At 43.9% G+C, this 20,250-nt stretch overlaps 1 protein-coding gene across 1 annotated transcript in view; it reads right to left on the bottom strand.

Moving 5' to 3' along the window:
* The window catches only part of LOC146812235 (uncharacterized), a 437,417-nt gene that overhangs the window by 364,568 nt on the left and 52,599 nt on the right, over positions 1-20,250 (bottom strand). The window contains exon 3 of the mRNA XM_085614564.1: positions 3,811-3,898. Within this exon, the coding sequence (XP_085470690.1) occupies positions 3,811-3,898 (88 nt within the window). The remainder of the gene's footprint in view (positions 1-3,810; positions 3,899-20,250) is intronic.

Below are 20,250 nucleotides of genomic sequence, written 5' to 3'. Positions count from 1 at the left end.
GAACTGAGCGATACGAAATTTGAATGAGAAAGACACATTTGCCCAGTGACATTGTACTGAACTTGGAGCACAGCGTGAAAATGGCAGAACCTAGAAACACTCACCGTAGGGCAAAGATAGTGATAGGTACACTTCTAGGGATAGTGATTACTGTCATATTTGCGATGGTGATAACCTCTTATATGGTAGCCCACGAGCAGGAGGGGTTGGTTCAGGGGACACCTACACCTACCACTTCCAGCAAGAAAGGGGTTACTATAAGAACACGAGGAGCTTTGACACCTGAGGAATGTCGTATGTTTCACATAGATTTATCTAGAGGTGACTTCAAACTTAACGCTTATGCGAAGTTATTGTATGAGTATGTTGATGCGATGGATACAAAGGATTGCTATGTGTGTATGCAGCTGCCTGCTTCTGTAGATGAGGGTATTAGACACCATCATCTTCCACTGACGTATGGGATTTCTTGCAGTTTCTTGCTTAGCCTGTTTTATGAACGAAAACAGTTTGAGTATTTCTTTTCCAATTATGATACAGTACTTCCTGAAGTACCGGCATTTAAGCATTTGAATAAGTATGATTATTACAAGGATAAGGATAGACTTCTGACGTATTTTATACCTACTACAAGTTTAGACACAGCATATGCACACAGACATAATTTGACGTGTATACTGTCGGAAACTGAAAAGAAGTTTATTGGTCAAGTTGCAGATAGATATCGAAAACTAACTCCGAAACAAGACGGTAGTGACAGCTCGACAGACTAGACAGATGAGGAGAAGCTACACAGGAAAAAGGGAAGTTATGGACCCATAGCATTAGATCAGGCACAGAAGGGGAATTTGTGCGTTGCACGTCCACAAACTGCTGACTATAAGATTTGGGTGGGACATAGTACATGTGACCACACCTTTACAATGGAAGATTCCGCTAAGAACTTTTTGCAGGGTCAGATACAGGTGATTCCAACTGTGTACTATGTCTGTGGAAAGAATGCCTATGTGAGATTGCCGGTTGATTGGTATGGTATTATTTGGGTATCATTTTCCCGAAGATTTACCATGCAGAACATTTGAACTTATTAGAGACAGGACGTCATTCTAGAGTGCGAAGGACTGCAAGTGCAGGAGCGGTAATTGGAGATCTCTTTGGGGCAATGATACCCAGTTTGGGCGTGGTATTGAATGACGTGAAGATAAGATGACTGGCGACTGTGGTTGATGAATTATCTATGAATACGGCGAAGTCACTGCTGTTGGTGGATGGAGAGATGTTGTTGATAAGGACTATGGTTTTGCAAAATCGTCTTGCATTAGACGTATTATTGGCAAAAGAGGGCGGAGTCTGTAAATTGTTGAAAGTTCAGGAATGCTGCACATACATTCCTGACAATAGCAAGGATCTGGAGAAATATATAGTCAATATTACCACGATTCATCAGGAGATTGTAGATTTGACGGAGGAGAATGCGTGGGAAAAGATTGGCAAGGGATTTGGTCAAGTAGGAACTTGGTTTGCAAGCATGGGGAAAGGGTTTCTCGGATGGGTGTTGAAGCCATTGATCATTGTAGTGGTTTGTGTGATCTGTCTGTGGGGACTTATAAGAGCCTTGAAATGGTACAGGGGAAATAAGGCTGAGAGAACCCTTAGAAGGAATGAAAGACGAATGGTACAAATACAGGATAGGCAATACGAGAATCTTAAAATGATGGAAGGGTTCCGGCAGGTAAGAATGGCTACCACAACTGTTTAGGTTGGTTCTTTCGAGGATGAAATGAAATTGATGATGTGATGACACGGGTCATCAAAGGGGGGAACTGATAGAGCATCAGAGATGCTAAAGTTGTAGGGGTGCATCATATTCATTGTTAGTCAGCACCCGCATATAACCCGTGTATGTTTAAACGTGTTGCAGAAGTGCATTTGTTGAAATCAGTTAATGCGAAGTATAATCATGGCTTGAGAGAGAAAGCCATCAGTTTTTATGAAAGATGGCTGCAATAGGTTCGATGATTAGTTCTGTACCATGTTGTGTATCAAATAAATTGCATGTTATGTTAAAAGTTAGAATATAGGTTGCTTATGGTCAGCTAAAGGATGATCATGTTGAATTAATGCTTAGAAATGTAATAGTAGCGTGCTTAATTTGTAAGGCCTAAAAGTGTATATGTCGAAGAGAAGGCCTGTTTATTTTTGCATTAGCTATGTTTTAGGCTGACAGAGATTTTTAGGGAGGCCTGCTCTTCATGAAATGTAAAATTCCATGATGCAGGGAGTTCCCTGTTCTTGTGCTTCTGTTGCAGGTGCAAGGACTTTTAGTTTGTTAGTTAGAATAAGCCTTTGTTGTAGGAATTGAGATATGGGGAACAGACCGAGGGGAGTGAATTGGAACGTGAAATTGTAACTCCTAGCACGGAGATGTCTGAGACCCAAGGTCAAGTTAACGGACGACGGGGGATGAACAGGCTCTGGATGGAAAATTACAGAAGGAAGACCCGACTGAAGAGGTGTGCTGAGGGGCGTGTACGATGATTTTTGGGATTTGTATTAGGGACAGTGCCCCGTGGGTTGGTTGGACGAGGCTTAGGCGGGAAGCTAGAAGGAGCAATTTAGAACGAGCTCTCACTAAGAGAAGACTTTTTAGGAAGTTTCACTTCTGACACCTTTCTGAGGATTTGCTTGAGTAAGGGAAGCCTAAGTAGGGATGCCACTTAGAGTAGAGCAGGGACAGAAATGCTTTAATTGATGCCTTTGAATTTTGATATCACCATAGCAGTCCTTTACCTAATGGTTGTAGAAGCTGTAATTCTCTTTATTTGTAGTCGAATGAGGATTCTTCGTAGGATAGCATTTGTGTTAGTGCCCATTTATCTTTTGTGTCTTGTATTGAGGTGCCTTTAGATTCAGATGATTTTGTTAGTAATAAAAGGTCGAAACCTCAGACTTTGAGTCCTCGAATCATTTATGATGTCAAATTGCGGCAGTTACGTATTGATAATTGTGTTTTCTCCCTCTACGCTATTTGGCAAGTAAAAAGATCCTGGCGACCTGAGTGGGTTCTGGTAGATAATTGCCGAGACAAGAACCTGGCCTTATCACCATTGTAAAAACCTGTCTGCCGTCTTGGAATAGTAGGTGAAAAATAGTAAAATGGATGCTGGTGTGTAACTCATGATGCACTTGCCCATTAACTGTTATAGATGAGTTATATATATATAAAAAACATATTTTTTTTAAATACAAGATTTCCAGCTACATGTGCACACTTCTTCATGCATGGTAGTTATCATGAAAAATTAATTACAAGATGTCCACCGTGCAAACGCAAGCACCCACAGTGCAATATCGTACCAGCAGCCAGTTTGCTTTTTTTCCTTTTGTGGCTAAAACCAGCAGCATTGACAAACGAGCACTGATAAAGTTAAAAGTTCGCCACTACCCTTTAAAGGTGCGACCTATTGGCTTTGCCAATACTTATTCTAAGGACACTTGCCGAAAGTTTGCAGGTTCAATAGACATTTCTAATAAGGATTTCTTGAAGTAATTCAGCTTTTAAAGTTCTGAATATAGTGCCTAAGAGCATTCTTCCTTTGCATTAAAAACATGTCTAACTTGCTATCTTTTGAAATTTAGGTCAGTAAGTGGTAGAATTTCGATATATCATTAGGACATTTCTGGGAAGCTGGCAAAACTGGTGCACACATGAGAACCATGACTCAATTCTTCTTTTCCTGAGGATTGAATGAGTTAATAAAATGTAATACAAACCATCGTGGGTAGCCAACAAATACTTTCTCTACTCACTTGTATGTCAACAAAGAAATCTGAAGTGAGATGTTTTCTTCATTAAATGCATCTTTCAAGTTTTTCCCAGTTAGTGAGGCATCCCAATCTGTGTGAATAACAAGATTAGGAAACACCACATTATCCTCCTGTCTTTGTTTTGCTAAAAGTCTCAGCTAGATAACAATAAAATACAATTTAGCAGCAGTGAAAGTCTTGATTACTTACTGGTAATCACTATTACTTTGAGTTCAGGTCTTCCCTGCAATAATATGGTGAAAGCGCATCTTGAGACAAACCTACCTGGCCCAGCCTTGTTGAATTTGTTCTATAAACAAAAACAAACACTCCCGCTTAATTACCCATTTGAAACCCTGTCTATAGCTCACTATCTTAAGTTTGGACCAATTTTAGGCTTGAAAAAATAAGAAAGTACACAAAAAGTGATGGATGAAATGCTTGAATTAATCTCAACCAATGGCAGTTACTTGGGCAACATCCCAATACATCCTTATTTTACACACCATGTCACCTCAGTTTGAACCTAGCTATATGCAAATCAGCCTTGACCCTGCTCCAATCAGAACAGTCAAGCCTGAACTGCCAAGCAAGGGCCTCCCTGAACCGGAACACAAGCAATGGTTTTGCCGAAGTGATGGGCTCATCAGCTGGGTTCCTCTTGCTTTCAGTGACAGTCTGCACAGGAATCACGACTGGACACACTAAAGTGTACAAACAAGCGATGGATGGAATGCTTGAAATAATCTCAGCCACTAGTAATTACGCCAGCTGCATCCCAGTCCATTGTTATTTTGTACACCATGTCACCTCAGTTTGGATCCCGCTCTGTGCAAATCAGACTTGACCCTGCTTCAATCAGAGCAGTCTAGCCCAAAATGCCAAGCCAGGTCCTCCTGGAACAGGAACAAAAGCAGCCCAAGACCAGTTTCACCCTTAGTTATGCATATGGCTGAATCTAAACTGAGGTGGCATGGTGGGTGAAAAATGATGGGGGCAGTCCCCAGCCGTTGGCAGTGGCTGAGATTAGTTAAAGCATTCCATACATCACCCTGTTGTTTTTGCATTAGATACCTTAGGTGGGCTGGGTATGCCCAGATGTGTGTCCCGGGCTCTCTGTGCCACTGGAGCCAAGCTATACAAGGCTGAAGACCCCATAACCTGGGCAAAACCAGCACTGGGTGGCTTGTGTTTCGATTGAGGGAGGACCTGACCTGGCAGTTTGGGTTTGTCTGTTCACATGAGGAACAAGGTCAACACTGATTTGCAAATGGCTGGATCCAAACTGTGGATGCATTGTGGGTGAAAAACTATGGACTGGGCTGCGGCCAGAGCAATTGTCAGTGGCTGTGATTAATTCAAGCAATACATCCCTCACCACGTTGTTTTTGCATTTGATGACCTAAGTGCGGCTGGTGTGCCCAGACCTCGGTCTCAGGCTCACTGTGCAACTGGAGACAAACTATATATGTCTGAAGAGCCAATAACAAGGGTAAAACCTGTCCTGGGTTGCTTGTGTTAATACGGTTCTGGTAGAGCTTTTTATTTTGCCCAATCACAGTTTTGAGTCCAAGTTCCATTCAGGGTTAATGAGCCTTCTGTAAAGCACGTAGTTTAACATGCAGATCACAGATGTGTATTTTATTTGGATACGTAAGTGGGCCTCTGCCTTTGACACTGATATCATTATGTTACTTCAAATTTTTAATTTACAATTTGTAAGCTGCAAGCCTTCTAGTACAGTGCAGTGATCTATTTACAAGCATCAAGGTGGTGTGCGCAAAGTCATTGATCTAGATCCTTATTGCAAAGAAGGGTTTGTTGCTAAGAAATAAAGTCTACTTTAAATTTAAATCAATATGTTTCATTATTCATATGGACAGATACATTTTGCATTCTTACAGTACAAGCATATCTCTTCGTAGGGAGTTGAAGTAAGTTAAAAACGTGACGCCAAATCATAGTTATCCTTAAGTACTTGTGAAGTGTTGAAAAGCTGGGTGCCTTTTTTTTCTTCCATTGGAGTCTAGGTGTGAGGCCGCAGATGGCATCCAACTAGGATGATACTTAAACAAAAGGCGGGCTGATTACCCTATAAATCAAGCCTTTGTTTTGTACCCAGCTGTATTTTAAAATGGGAAAGCCCCCTTGCTGCACTGAACAAAAAGCAGACAACATGTGGGCACTGCTGAATTGTGTCCTGGTGCAAGACAAAATCAGCATCTTTCCCTGGGGTTGCTCGGATTTCAAATCCAGCCCAGAGATAGCTGCTGGAACCAGGAACCAGGGGGGTCCCCTGCTTTCCAGCATTGATTAAAAGGGATGCAATTCAGTATGACAATCAGAATTTAATACAAACCCGGACGGGAAGAGGTATTTGGATAAGAGGGGCACATAACAATACACTTAGATGGTAAAATATCATAGTTAAGAAGAAAATAAATAATAAGTTGATGGGGTGGGTAAGCAGACTCCTGAGATTTATATTTAAAAATGTTATATTTGTAACTACAAATATGGTTATTTTTGTTTCCTGCAGCTTTTTTGACCGGAATACTCTTTTTTCTTTTCCATACCGATAACAAACATAAGCTTTGGATGTCTATCATGCATTGTAGAAAGCATGGCCCTTTGCACTTTGACTGAGAGCTTTGTATTTACATGTCTCCATATTCTCGGAAAGTACTTGGATGACTCACAGGATCACATGTCCATCTGTGTCTCGTCAGCACTGTGTAGTAATGTAGTCCAGACAGGTTGAAGTATTTCAAGAGGATTTATTGTAAGATGTTAAGTATCCTGGAATAAGCCCCACCAGGAGCAGCCAGCAGGCAGCTCAGCCCCATCATAACTGTGGCTTATCTTCAACCAGCACCCAACATTCCGTAGTACATCATAGTGCAGAAGCAACTCCACTAGAAGGGCATTGAGTGGGTAAAAGCAAACATAGAAATATGCAATAGATAGAATACAACATACCTCCTTTTCTTACACAACAGAAAAACTAAACATAGAAACATAGAAACACCCGAAGGAAAAAGCGTACCAATCATTACCCTCTATCACACCTACTGGCCAGACAGATGTGACAGAAGCCAATGCACAGCATGCAGAAAATACAGAAAAGAAATGATAGAAAAAAATCAGACACATTCCTTCTCTGAGAACACCATGCAATGCAAAATGCAGAAAATAGAACAATAAGACTTGAGAAATAAACCGAAAAGTACAAACACAAAAATAGGCACTATTAGTCCATCATCAAACCAACACATAAAAGGAACAAAAGGAATAGTTAGACTGGAAGGATAGGTACTGTTCTTCCCTTCTCCAACGAATACACAAAAGGAACAGGAAGATAGAAAGACTAAGAGAAAACCACCAGAAGGTAGAAACACAAATAAGTACTCTTATTCCCTTCTTCATTAAACAACGAGAAAGAGAATAGAAAGATATCAAACAGAGAGGCAGAGGAATAAACAAAAGATCCTTCACACCGCCCTGTAAAACAGCATTAAAAAATTAAATTGAATATTATTGAACATTTGAAAGAGATATAACCCATACAGAGAAAACCTAATAAAATGGAAACACATTGAAAAAGCACGGCTCAATAGAAATTCCATTGAAACCTTGAGAGGGATAAACCCCAAATCGACAACCTTGAAAACATTGAAAAACATTGAATAGTTGAAAAGAAACAACCCAAATTGACAACCTCAAAAGGTCACAAATTGAAAAAACATTGAAATATTGACCTTTTACAACTAGAATACATGCAAATTGATAAATCGATAGAGATACACATTTCTTACCAAGAAATACTGGACGCATGCATATACCTTGATAATTGAGTACATAAATTGATATGTGCAATTCCTACAGAGAATACTGCACGCATGTAAATGTTTACTATGCAAACTGTACATTGATAATTGAGTACACAAATCGATATGTGCAATCCCTACAGAAAATGCTGCACGCATGTTAACGTTTACCATGCAAACTCTGTACAAGGAACTTTCCATGCACAAAATTGAAAAGTAGAGAAAAATTGAGAAATTGAATTTTGAAAACCTGCAAACCTGCAAAACAGAAAGATGTAAAACCGTGCGTTTAAATATCACAGTGTACATGCCAGTAGATTGAAATTTGAAATTGAAATTGAAAATTGAAATTTTGAAAGGGCATAACCCCATAACCAGGTTCAAACAACTATCATAGAGATAAATTGAAATTTCCAACACCGAAACTTGTGGACACTAGATGAAATAAAACAAGGTAAAATACAATAATAGTAAAGTAATGTTTGTCGAAATGTATATCACACAAATTAAACTTGATGACAATGACTCCCTCGTAGGCAACAGAAATATGCAGAGTGTGCACCTTTTGAGTCATTGGAACACCTGTAATGAAGGAATGTTTCTATAATGTCCAAAGGCAGACAAAACGCCACTCACCAACGTAACACGAACTGGTACCCACAGTCCACTATAGCCACCTTCATCGATGAACCTGGTAGAGTCTACAACGTCGTCCCGTTGACAGAACCTGTTCTGCGTTCTAAACGCCTCACATTGCACATCCATGCAAGCGCATAAATAGTGATTAACAAAGTAGTGTGATTGGCAAAAGAAATGGACACCATGAAGAACTTAAAAATGGCAGCACACTATTTGCGTCCCGCCGGGTGGCTGACGGCGCGTCGGTACTCACTGTCACTGAGCAGTCGAAAACCTCACTGTTGAGAAGACGATCCCACGGAGGGGAGACGTCACAAGAAAACACTGCACTGGATGCCATAAGGTAGAACCGCATGCACAGCGGCTTAAATAAAAAGCCGACCTCCTATGAACGTTTTACTTGAGCTCCGTTGTGTAAAGCAGACCTCCAAAGAACGTATTTCTAGCGCTCGGTTGTGTTCCCGTAACCATGGGAACACCACCACAAAATGGCTGCTTGACGCTGTGCAAACTTGCGCAATGACGTCCTCAAAGTCCTCCCAGAGTTAGAGAATAAAGGAACACAAAGACGCTGAGTGACGATGACGCGTTGATACTACGCTGGGACACATGGAAGTTCGACAACGTCATCAGTCTAAAAATGCCTGCATCAAAGAAGGATCCCTCCGATGACAAACGGTGAGTCAGGGCACGCGCATACAAATACAGGCACACCAGCAATAGACTCACGGTTAGATTGGATGAAATTGCGTACAAGAGTTCTTAATTGCCGATTTTCTTCATAACAAGAACTCGGAAACACTGGATGGCATCAGTTGGGCTGGCTATGATTTTTTTGAGCTTCATACATTTATGGCAGGAGCTTGAATAATGACTTACATCTTTTCGTAAAGACATAATCTGAACAAGTTTCATCTGTTCTTGAATTAATTATTGCGTTACTTTGTAGACAGCTTTCTTTACTCTGTAATATCTAGGCAAATCCTTACTGTATTTCTTGGATGGTAGATATTAAAGTTGGTGAAGCACAGTTATTTGTATATTTATATTTCGTTTTGCGCTGGAACCAATTACTTGAGATTGAAATAATGTAGATTTTCGTTGAAAGTGTTGAGAAAACACAGGAGTCGATGAAATTTTGAAACAAAATCTGGCTTGAACAGGTAAGGGCGACCGGTGTGATGGTCACTGGTGGGGCTCTGAAGCCAGAGTCTTTGCTTGATGTTTGATGAATGTTGAAAATCTTGCCTTCTTGAAATATAGAGTTCTTGAATTGACGTGTAGATGAATTGAAGTAGATTTAAAATAACTTGCCTTCTTGAAACTTGACTATTTAGTTACCTTCTTGAAACAGCATCTTTAGTTGCCTTTTTGAAACTTGACTTCTTTGGTTGAGCACGTAGGTAAGATCAACTCGTCGCCAAAAAGATGTAGTAATGTAGTCCAGACAGGTTGAAGTATTTCAAGAGGATTTATTGTAAGATGTTAAGTATCCTGGAATAAGCCCCACCAGGAGCAGCCAGCAGGCAGCTCAGCCCCATCATAACTGTGGCTTATCTTCAACCAGCACCCAACATTCCGTAGTACATCATAGTACAGAAGCATTCCACTAGAAGGGCATTGAGTGGGTAAAAGCAAACATAGAAATATGCAATAGATAGAATACAACACACTGGAGGATATTTTATCAGCTAATCAGGTGTTTTGAACAGTGGCCGGGAAAGAGTGGCTTCGCTGACAGATTCCCCCGGATGCCTTAAAGTGTGAAACCAGCTAAAAAGGTTAGCCTTCCAGTGAGTGTTAAGAGAGGGAAAGGGGTGCACTATAAAGTATACTACTGACTGCTTCCTAGACTTACCATGCAATGGTGTGCTTCCTCCTTTGACAGGGAGCCACCAGCCTCGCTATAGTAGTCATACTATACCATACCATACAATGATGGTCAATCCATACTATACTAGACAATACCATACCATACTATACAATGACTGGCCATACCATATGATACTCTGATGGCCATACCATGCCATACCATACCACACGATACCGTCCTCTGCACGCATGGCAAAGGTGCCCCGAATCAATCGACTCAGAATGGGTGGGAGGTCCTCTTCCTATTTGGGACCCCTGTCTTGGAACAGACTACCACTGGACCTGAGGCAGATAGACAGCCTTGACCTGTTTATAAAGAAGCTTAAAACCCACCTTTTAAACAACTAGTTACCCGATGCGACTCTTTTCCCCCTCTGCCAGCGCCAGGACACTCTTCTGAGAAGCTGCATGCCTTATAAATAACATAACATAACTGTACCATACGGTACCATACCATACCATACCATACCATACCACACCATACCATATCATTGAGTGACATATCATACCATACCATACCAGGTGTACCATACCATACTATACAATGACAGGTTATACCATACCATACCATAAAATGACAGGTCATACCATACCATACCATACTATACAATGACATGCCATACCATAGCATATCAGAACAAACCATACCATAAAGTATAATGACAGGCCATACCATACCATGCACCATACCATGCACCATAACATACTATACAATGACATACCATACCATACCATACCATACTATAAATGACAGGCCATACCAAACAATATTATACATTGCCAGGCCATACCATATCATACAATTGCAGGACATACCATACAATACAATAACAAGCCATACCATCCCATCCAATGCCATACCATACTATACTATACTATACCATACCATACCATACTATAACATAACATACCATACAATGATAGACCATGCCATTCCATAATATACAATGAGAGGCCATACCAGACCATACCATATGCAATGACAGGCCATACCATACCAAACTCTACAATGACAGGTCATACCATACTATAGAATCACATGCCATCCCATACCATATCAAACAATACAATGATAGACATACTGTTAGAGCTGTCAGCCTTAGGGTTTTCTCCCCCAAAACGTTTTAGCCTTCCTCCCCTTATTTTTGCTGCTCTCATTTTTGTTGGCCTTAGTACTCTGTGAACTTTACCACTACTTACCAGAGCTAAAGTGCAGGTGCTCACTCCTTAAACATGGTAACATTGGCTCATACCCAATTGGTATATTCAATTTGCAGGTAAGTCCCTAGTAAACTGGTACTACATAAACACAGGGCCTATAAATTAAATGCTTCTTGTAGGCCTGCAGTACTGTTTGGCCAGCCACTTAAGTAGCCCTTTCTAAATGTCTCAGGTCTCCATTGCAGCCTGAGTGTGCAGTTTTAAACTGGCATATCGATCTGGCAGAAACCTTTTGCTTGGCCTAATCCTTCCTTTTTAATACATGTGAATCACCATGAGGGCAGGGTGCAGTGCATTTAAAAAGTTGTACTTTGAAATTTTACATGTCCTGATAGTGAAAAACTATTTCTTTTGTTTTTTTCACTATTGCAAGGCCTGTCTCTCCCATAGGATAACATTAAAGTTACCTTATTACATTTAACAAGCTGTAACTTACAAATGGGAACAATTAGCCAGTTCATGTTTGGTATCTTTAGAATTGTAATTAAAATCCTCCCTTCTGGTAAAGTCGGATTTTAAATTATAATTTTGAAAAAGCCACTCTTAGAACGGTGGCATTTTCCTGTGTTAGCCATTTAGGGGCCGATTCCGACCGTAGAACGTACCGACCGACACGGACCGGGAACGGAGACCGACCGACACGGACCAGCGCCATGCGACCCATGCAGTACGATGCAACGGGTGTGAATTACAACCAACACATACAGAATACAAGCCGTACGACCAAGCTGTAGGGAAACCAGTGTTTCCCCCGCTAATGGGACGCGATTCGCACCGACCGACACGCACCACGAATGAACCTGACTGACACGTACCCGCGATGTCCGATCTGCGCAGTACGATGCAATGCGTGTAAAACCAGACCGACTCGCACGGAGCCCACCCGCATGACCGACACGCACAGAAAACAGGGACCTGAAGCAATAGAGATCTCCGCGACCGACGCGTATGAAACACAGAAGAAAGTCAGCGGGAAAGACCTGGAGAAGCCCACACGAGCCAACATCAGCGTCCGTCTCGGTCAGAAGAAAGTCTCCTTCATGCCTAGAAAACTCAAAGGAAAAAATACAAAAAAAGGACTATACAAGCAATGACAAAGTCAATAAATTTAAAAAAAAACTTGCAACAAAGACACACCCACAACTCCACCTATATAAAGGACACTAATCACTACCATGATCCTTTTCAAATTCAAGAGAACAGCCAGCAGAGAACACCATCAGACAGCAACCACAGACACACTCACAACTCACCCATCACACAACTTTCACACCATTCGCACCTCACCAAAAGCACTCACACATACACCTAGCAAAACTGACACTCACCCACCCTCACTTGCACCCTCACACACACATCACTCACCACCACCACCACCTATCACCATGCCCCCAAAGAAGAATCCAAAGTTCACAGATAGTGAGTTAGAAGTGCTGGTAGATGAAATCATCAGAGTAGAGCCACATTTGTTTGGTACATTGGTTCAAAGGACCCCCATCTCACAGAAAACAAAGATATGGGCGAGGATTGTGTACAAGGTGAACGCACAAGCACCAATGTTGCGCACAGAGGATGATATCCAGAACAGGTGGTATGACGTGCGCAGGAGGGTCAAGAAAGTCATCGAGAAGGATCATGCCATGAGTCAGTGCCCTCCTGCCAAACCAGTATACTTCAGGTCCTGGGAAGAGAAGGTGCGGGACATCCTGCCACCAGCGAGCATCCATGGTCTATCAGACATACCAGAGCCTGGTGAGTACACAACCAATATGCTCAATATTGTGTAGCAAGGGGACAGTGAAACCATGCACCATTAGCAAATCCACAGTGACCAATAGATAATCATCCCAAGATGTGTATGCTAGTTAGACAAACACAATACCTGCCATCTCATATTGACCTGTAACTGTGTTATGACATCTACAAACCTACCAACAAATAGAGCAAGGCAGTGGCACAAATCTAAATAAACACTGTCAGACAGTTTGCCACCACGAACACACTACCTCACAGTGCAGCTGACTGACAGGAAGGAATCGTGGGTATGCAGGTGAAGTGAGTGTATCCAAAAGCATGATGGGGTTTGTAGTCACAGATAATGCTCCCCCTCCCAATTGGCCCATCACAACCTCTCTGAACCATGCCCACATCACAGGAAGTGGAAAATGACTGACAAGATGGCTGACACTGGGTCCTGCTGTGGGGAGCACAAGGCCCTGGTAGGGGTTATGCGCAAATCAGAAGCAGGACACCACTGCCTGACATCCTGAAAGCCAACTTGCACCCCCCCCAATGGAAGCACGTTTCATGGTGGGATGTCTGGCCGGGTGGGAAGGAGGGCTGACAGCTCTGACCATACTTACCAGCATGTGTAGACACACACACCCCTCAACACAAACTCCACACAACTCACCGGGTATAATGCATTGACTCACACTGTAGTGAAATATCACACAAAGATACACCGCACTGGGTTCTGCCGTGTGAAGCACAGGGGCTCTCTTTGGACTTGTAGACTAACACCAGGACAGCACAGTCAGCCATCTTGCCATTGCTGTCACACTCCCTAACAGGGAAGTAGAGCCAAAAGGAAAGAAGTATGGGCATGCTGGGAAGGGGGGTATAGCCAAGAGCATGATGGGAGTTGCAGTCACAGACAATCCCCACCCACCTACATGGCCCAGCAAGCTCACACTGAACCATGCTCACCTCACAGGGAGTGGAAATGGACTTACAAGGTGTCTGACACTGGGCTCTGTTGTGGGGAGCACAAGGCCCTGCTGGGAACTGGGCACTGACAAATAACAGGACTGCACTGACTGACATCTTGCCATTGCTGTCACACTCCCTCACAGGGAAGCAGAGTCAAAAGGAAGGAATTATGGGCATGTTGGGAAGGGGGTTGTAGCCAAAAGCATGATGGGAGTTGCAGTCACAGACAATTCCCACCTACCCACATGGCCCAGCAAGCTCACACTGAACCATGCTCACCTCACAGGGAGTGGAAATGGACTGACAAGATGTCTGACACTGGGCTCTGTTGTGGGGAGCACTAGGCCCTGCTGGGAACAGGGCACCAACAAACACCAGCACTGCACTGATTGACATCCTGAAAGTTAACCTGCACCCACTGCAATGGTGTCACGCTTCATCATGGGATAACTCGCCTGGGGAGAAGGAGGTCCTGAATTGAAAATAAATAACACCGATGCTAGCCATACACACACCTTCTATGCTAAAACACATTGCACACGTGGTACCAGTCACTCACACAGATAATGCCCGGTCAAGATGTCTGACACATGGGCCTGATAAATGATGTGGCTGGAAATCACACATATGCACTCGCCAACCAAAACATGGTCGCACACACAGCCGTATGTTCAAACTCACTGTCTGTGGATGCAGTGTCCAGGGGTGCCCCCTGGCCTGGCTGTGGAGGTGTGTCTTGCAGATGACAAGTGTGGAGACATATATATAGTACATTGCACAAAACACACAGGAACTCACATATACATCATTGACAGGGGACATCTGACAGTGAATGGAATGGACACACCAATATAGCCGACACCGTAGCATGGTCTCATTCACACTCGGTGCTGTTGTGAGCTGCATTCCACTCCTATATCGTTCTACAACATATACATCCTTCACACAACACACCACTCACTGTCATAGACACTGTAGACACATGGTCTAACCTGGACTGCATTGGAGGAGACATGCTACTCACAGCAGCCAAACTGCAACACACACAACACCGGCTCTCATTGTCATGAGCATTGAAAAGCCAGAGAGCTGCCTTGCTCAATCCATATCACCATTGAGAACATTGACAAGTAAAATCACATATGCACATATGCACATATAAAACTCAGCACCAGACTCATTAACGATGGAGACATCATCACTTGTATGAAATGAGATGGGAACTAGGAACCAAAGAAAAAAACACTTTCTCCCAAGAGATCACAGGCATACCGGACTGTGACCATGTCGTACCAATACACCAATGTGACACACAAAGACTAGTAAAATCTGCTACCACACATGCCCCAATCTTGCAACATATCCTCAGTGGAATTGCACATATGTCCTTGTTAAAGGTCAGATTGTACAGGGATGACACACCTGTGTCAGCAACTTGATGGCCCTTGAATAGTAAGGGCCATGTACAGTCAAATCTATACATGAGCTGGTCATTCACACACTTCGCCATGCACATTGAAATGCTTCATGTTGGCTGGACAATGTGCAACAACAATATCAATCTCTCTCCGTGACAACATTGGACAAAGCAGTGTACAGGCACGCATCCTGACGTACAGTAGCAAATGTCATGTATGTGAACCATTGATGCCTGTAGAAACATAACTTACATTGTGTGTCTCTTCTAAACACAGGTGGTGCTGGGAACACAGCAGCAAATTAAGAGGAGTCCCTGTCTCAGACTCTGGTGGACCCTCAGCTCTCTGCTGTGGATCAGTCTCTGTCCTCTTCAGATGACAAAGAACAACCTGGCACCTTCGGTGTGAGTCATCATGCAGCACCAGCAGTACAAACATCTGCACACCCTGCACCCACACCTCCAATATCTGGCAACAGACAGGGTGCCCCCGCCAACACGGACAGACCAAGGACACGGAATACTCACAGCACAGGGACATAGGCCCCCCAGGAAGCTATGGACAACACCACCATTAACATCACCCAAGGGGCCCAGTGTCACCTGCGCATGCCGCTGCAGGTCCTGCACGTGTGGCTAGGGGTGGTGGGAGGGGTGGTAGGCAGAGGTTGCGGCTTGCAGAGAGGTCTGAACTGCAAGATGACCCCCAACTGTCACGCATCATAGATGCGTACCAGGATAGCACCGGAGGATTTGGCCAGGTAGTGGGGATCCTCAAGGACATTCAACAGGAGCAGGCTGCCCATCATTCTTGCATGGAGTCCAAGTGGGATGCACTTACTGCAGTGCATAGGGACATACTCTCATGCCTCCACCAGATAGGCACCAACATGTCCACACCTCCCTGTGTGGCCACAACATCTGTTGCCGCAAGATCCGCCAGTGCCACAGGGAGGGAGGATGACTCTGGTAGTGTGTCCTCTGCACCACAGCCACCTGCACCTGAGTATTCCCCCTCGAAGAAGAAGAGGGGTTGTCCGAAGAAGGACAAGTGAGGCGCAGATGGCCATGCACATCCCCCAGGACTTCAAAACCTGTTCTGGAAAATGTTCTTTGTGTGCAAACCGTTCACCTTGTCGCATATAACCCAAGTCGCCTACATGACATGGAGGGTTCATGTTGTAGCAGATGACTGTGGACCTTACTCTGGACATTTCAGCTACCAACACTTCCAACTCTTCTGTGAACTTTGGATTCAAAACCCAATGTACAGCACTTACCATCCTGTGCACTATCCTCACACATGTTTGTAAATAAACTCACCAGTACACTGTACTTGCCTCTGTTGTGATTCCAACTTGTTATGTGCCATGGATATGATGACCTGCTAAAGAACACAGTTTATACCAAATACTACAGCAATGCGATCACCGTTATGTGAGTCATGGTGATGTGACACATGTGAGGGAGACACACCACTAAGGCACCACAACACATACTCACCATGGCCATGTAACTCATCCCATACAATGATGTTGACCTGAAATACAGTGGAATGGACAGACACCACACCTATCCACAGTCAGTGGTAACAAGCCCACAGGTGAGGTAAGCAACTGTCAGTCAGATGTGGGAAGACAGACAACGCACATAACAAAGCGTAGCACAGGTTCATTACACATCAGCAACATGTTTATTCCACAACAGTTGCAAGGTAATTCTATGTGACAGAGGACACACGGTCACAAAGTGTTGGAGAATTGAAGTTCAGGGGTGTGTGGTACATCACTTGATGGGAATTGACAACTTCCACCCTGGGGTTGGATTCTGGGTGTTGGGGGTCAGTGTTGACCAAACAGGCAAAGTACCCTGGGAAGGACAGACATAATACACAGTCAAAAGCACAGTAGAACAGGATAGAAATGCAATACACATGCACAAAACATGTCACAAGAAACCTACACAGAAACAAGTTAGCATGTTGACACTTTTGTGGGGTACAGACTACCTGAAAGGACACATCACTGCACACACCCAGTCAAGTTGCACACAGACACACTCAAACAGCAACAGAGCAGCTCCAACACATTTCAGGCTAACTCAATACATTGACACAACAACCCTGTAAACTCACATTCAGGTGAAGAAGTTGTTGATGAGCTGTGTGCGGACGTCACCCTCATCATCATCATCACTGGCATCATAGCCCAGGCCTGGATCCTCCACAGGTGGTGGATGTAGGTCATCGTCATCCTGAATGAGAGGCAACTTCTTCCGCACTGCCATGTTGTATAGCATCCAGCATACAAGGATAATTTTGCACACCTTTGCAGGGTCATATGGGAGGGCCCCTCCGGTCTTGTCCAGGCAGCGGAAGCGGCTTTTTAGGAGACCAAATGTCCGCTCAATCACCCTCCTGGTCTGACCATGTGCCTCATTGTAGCGCATCTTGGCTGGTGTCACAGGGTTCCTGAGGGGTGTCAGAAACCACGGCATGTTGGGGTATGCGGAGTCACCTACATACAAAAAATGGAACAATTAGCTGAGTTTTGAAAGAAGGTGGAATACAACATTGCCAAACACACACAATGGTAAACAGTCAGTACACACCGACAAGCCAGGCACGCTGCTTTGGCATCTGTGACATCAGCGTTGCAATGCGACTACTCCTCATGGGAATATTTCCTGTTACGGTATGTCTGCTCATGTGCCCGTGGTGGTACCAGGGTCACATGTGTACCATCAATAGATCGATGACATTAGGCATCCTCCCCAGTGTATAAAAAGCATCCTTTATGTCAGTGAGTAGACCTGGGCTAGGAAACTTGATGTACAGGTCAAGGAAATGCAACATCCCCTCCAAGACATTGCGTAGCACACGACTGAACATAGTTTGTGACATACCACCAGCAGTAGCCACAGTGTACTGGAAGGTACCAGTAGAAAAGAAGTGCAGGGCTGCCATCACCTTTACCTATGGGGTCATTGCTGTGGGGTATGTCCGGCCAGGTAGCAGATGTGGCACCAATTGCTCGGCCAACTCCTCAATCAGTGGCCTGGTGAAGCGGTACCGTCGGATGCAGTCACGTTCCTGCATGGTTTCAAGGTCTGGGAACGGTCTATGGACAGCTGGTGCCCTGCAGTACAGAGATGAACAAAGGAAGATTGTTGATTCATCCACCCATGTGGCTATGACCAAGCAAAATATCACATGAAACATCATGACAATACAAAATGTACTGAGGTGTGTGCTGTTGGGTATGGACACATATTTCACCTACATACCCATCATCTCACATCTCAAGTCCACATGTCTACATAAGTTACATGTAGTGCAATGGCCGATCATTGGGCTGTGTCACAGTACCTATGTGCTGCTGTCACGTTCCAAACACACACCACAGTGACAAGTGAGGCCTGATGTCTCCCAGGCATCACAGCTCTTTGACAGGCAGATACCCAGGGTCCCTGTATTGCCACATGGACACTGGCATGACATGGCGTACCATGTACACGCCACATAACAACCATGATTCCCACAGGTAGTAGCATCTGTTGTCTCTGCAGGCCCTACATGGACGTCTCGTGGACACACACACAACATCAATGTTGATGCCCAAACCACATGGATGTGGAGACTGTCTCCCATTGGGCATATTTGAGCAGACACATCTGAGACACAACATGCACACAGACTGTGGGTGTACATCAGAATTGTGGCTATGGGTCTCACTGTGATGTACATACCATCCCACCCAGGACTCAGGGTGTATGTGACATGTCCTAAACATATCCAACCTGCAACTGTGTCCATGAATCATGCCCATAACTGTACAGTTGCACTTCACAGTGGTAATGTGCACAACACACAAAGGATTCTGTCCCCATGAACACGTGCACAGCCTGGGAGTGGCTGCAGCAAAGTGCCACACAACAAACCAAATATTGCCCCCACTACACACATAGGTAATGCAGCCTTACATGCCATGGTGAGGTTCCGTGTGCGACGGAACGACACTTTTTGGGTGGTGACGAATATGGGTGAGTTGGGTATCTACGAACCGCAAATGACGAGTATAGTGGGTGTACGCAGTTTCGCTACGCAACCACGTATGGTTCGTCTGATTTTTGGGTTTGTTCATCTGACCCCTCGGGTTCCATTTTAGATACGGCATCCATTTTGTTTCTTGCCCTCAAGTAGCCAGCGAACGGACTTTGTCCGCTTCGTGACCCTGGGACTCCCAAGCTTACACGAGGGACACGTGTTCTTTGGAGTATGAATTTTATGATGAGGGGAACGACACGACGAAGGCAGATGGCCCCGCTCAAGGCTCATCTTGCCGTGCCGGTCTATTGTTTCAGCCATGCATACATTAGACACGGTGTCTCTGATCCCGTTATCAAGTTCCCTTTATTACTCCTAACACTCTTCTCTAATCTGTTGTGCATCCTTGTCCTTTCTTTGCATCTGTTCTTGCCCCTTCTCCTAATGTGTTTACGATCAGGATGGAATGTGTTTTATTGCAGAGAAGATATGTTTTTACAGTTGGGAACTGGCAATACTGTTGTAATTATGTTCCGGCCTCCTGAAACATGAACGCGACCCTTTTGAAGTTTATTATGGGAACTGAGTTGTAATCTTTGTTCACTACACTGTTCTATGGGAGAAACGTGTATAAAAGGAGCGATCCACTTTTGCAAATTGAAGCAGTCTCCGAGAACCTACACGCTGTGTACTTCTTGTGACCTCTGTAT

The sequence above is a fragment of the Triturus cristatus genome, chromosome 7 (genome assembly GCF_964204655.1).
Source record: "Triturus cristatus chromosome 7, aTriCri1.1, whole genome shotgun sequence".
In the NCBI taxonomy this organism is placed as follows: Eukaryota; Metazoa; Chordata; class Amphibia; order Caudata; family Salamandridae; genus Triturus; species Triturus cristatus.
This window is presented reverse-complemented; position numbering and strand designations above follow the sequence as displayed.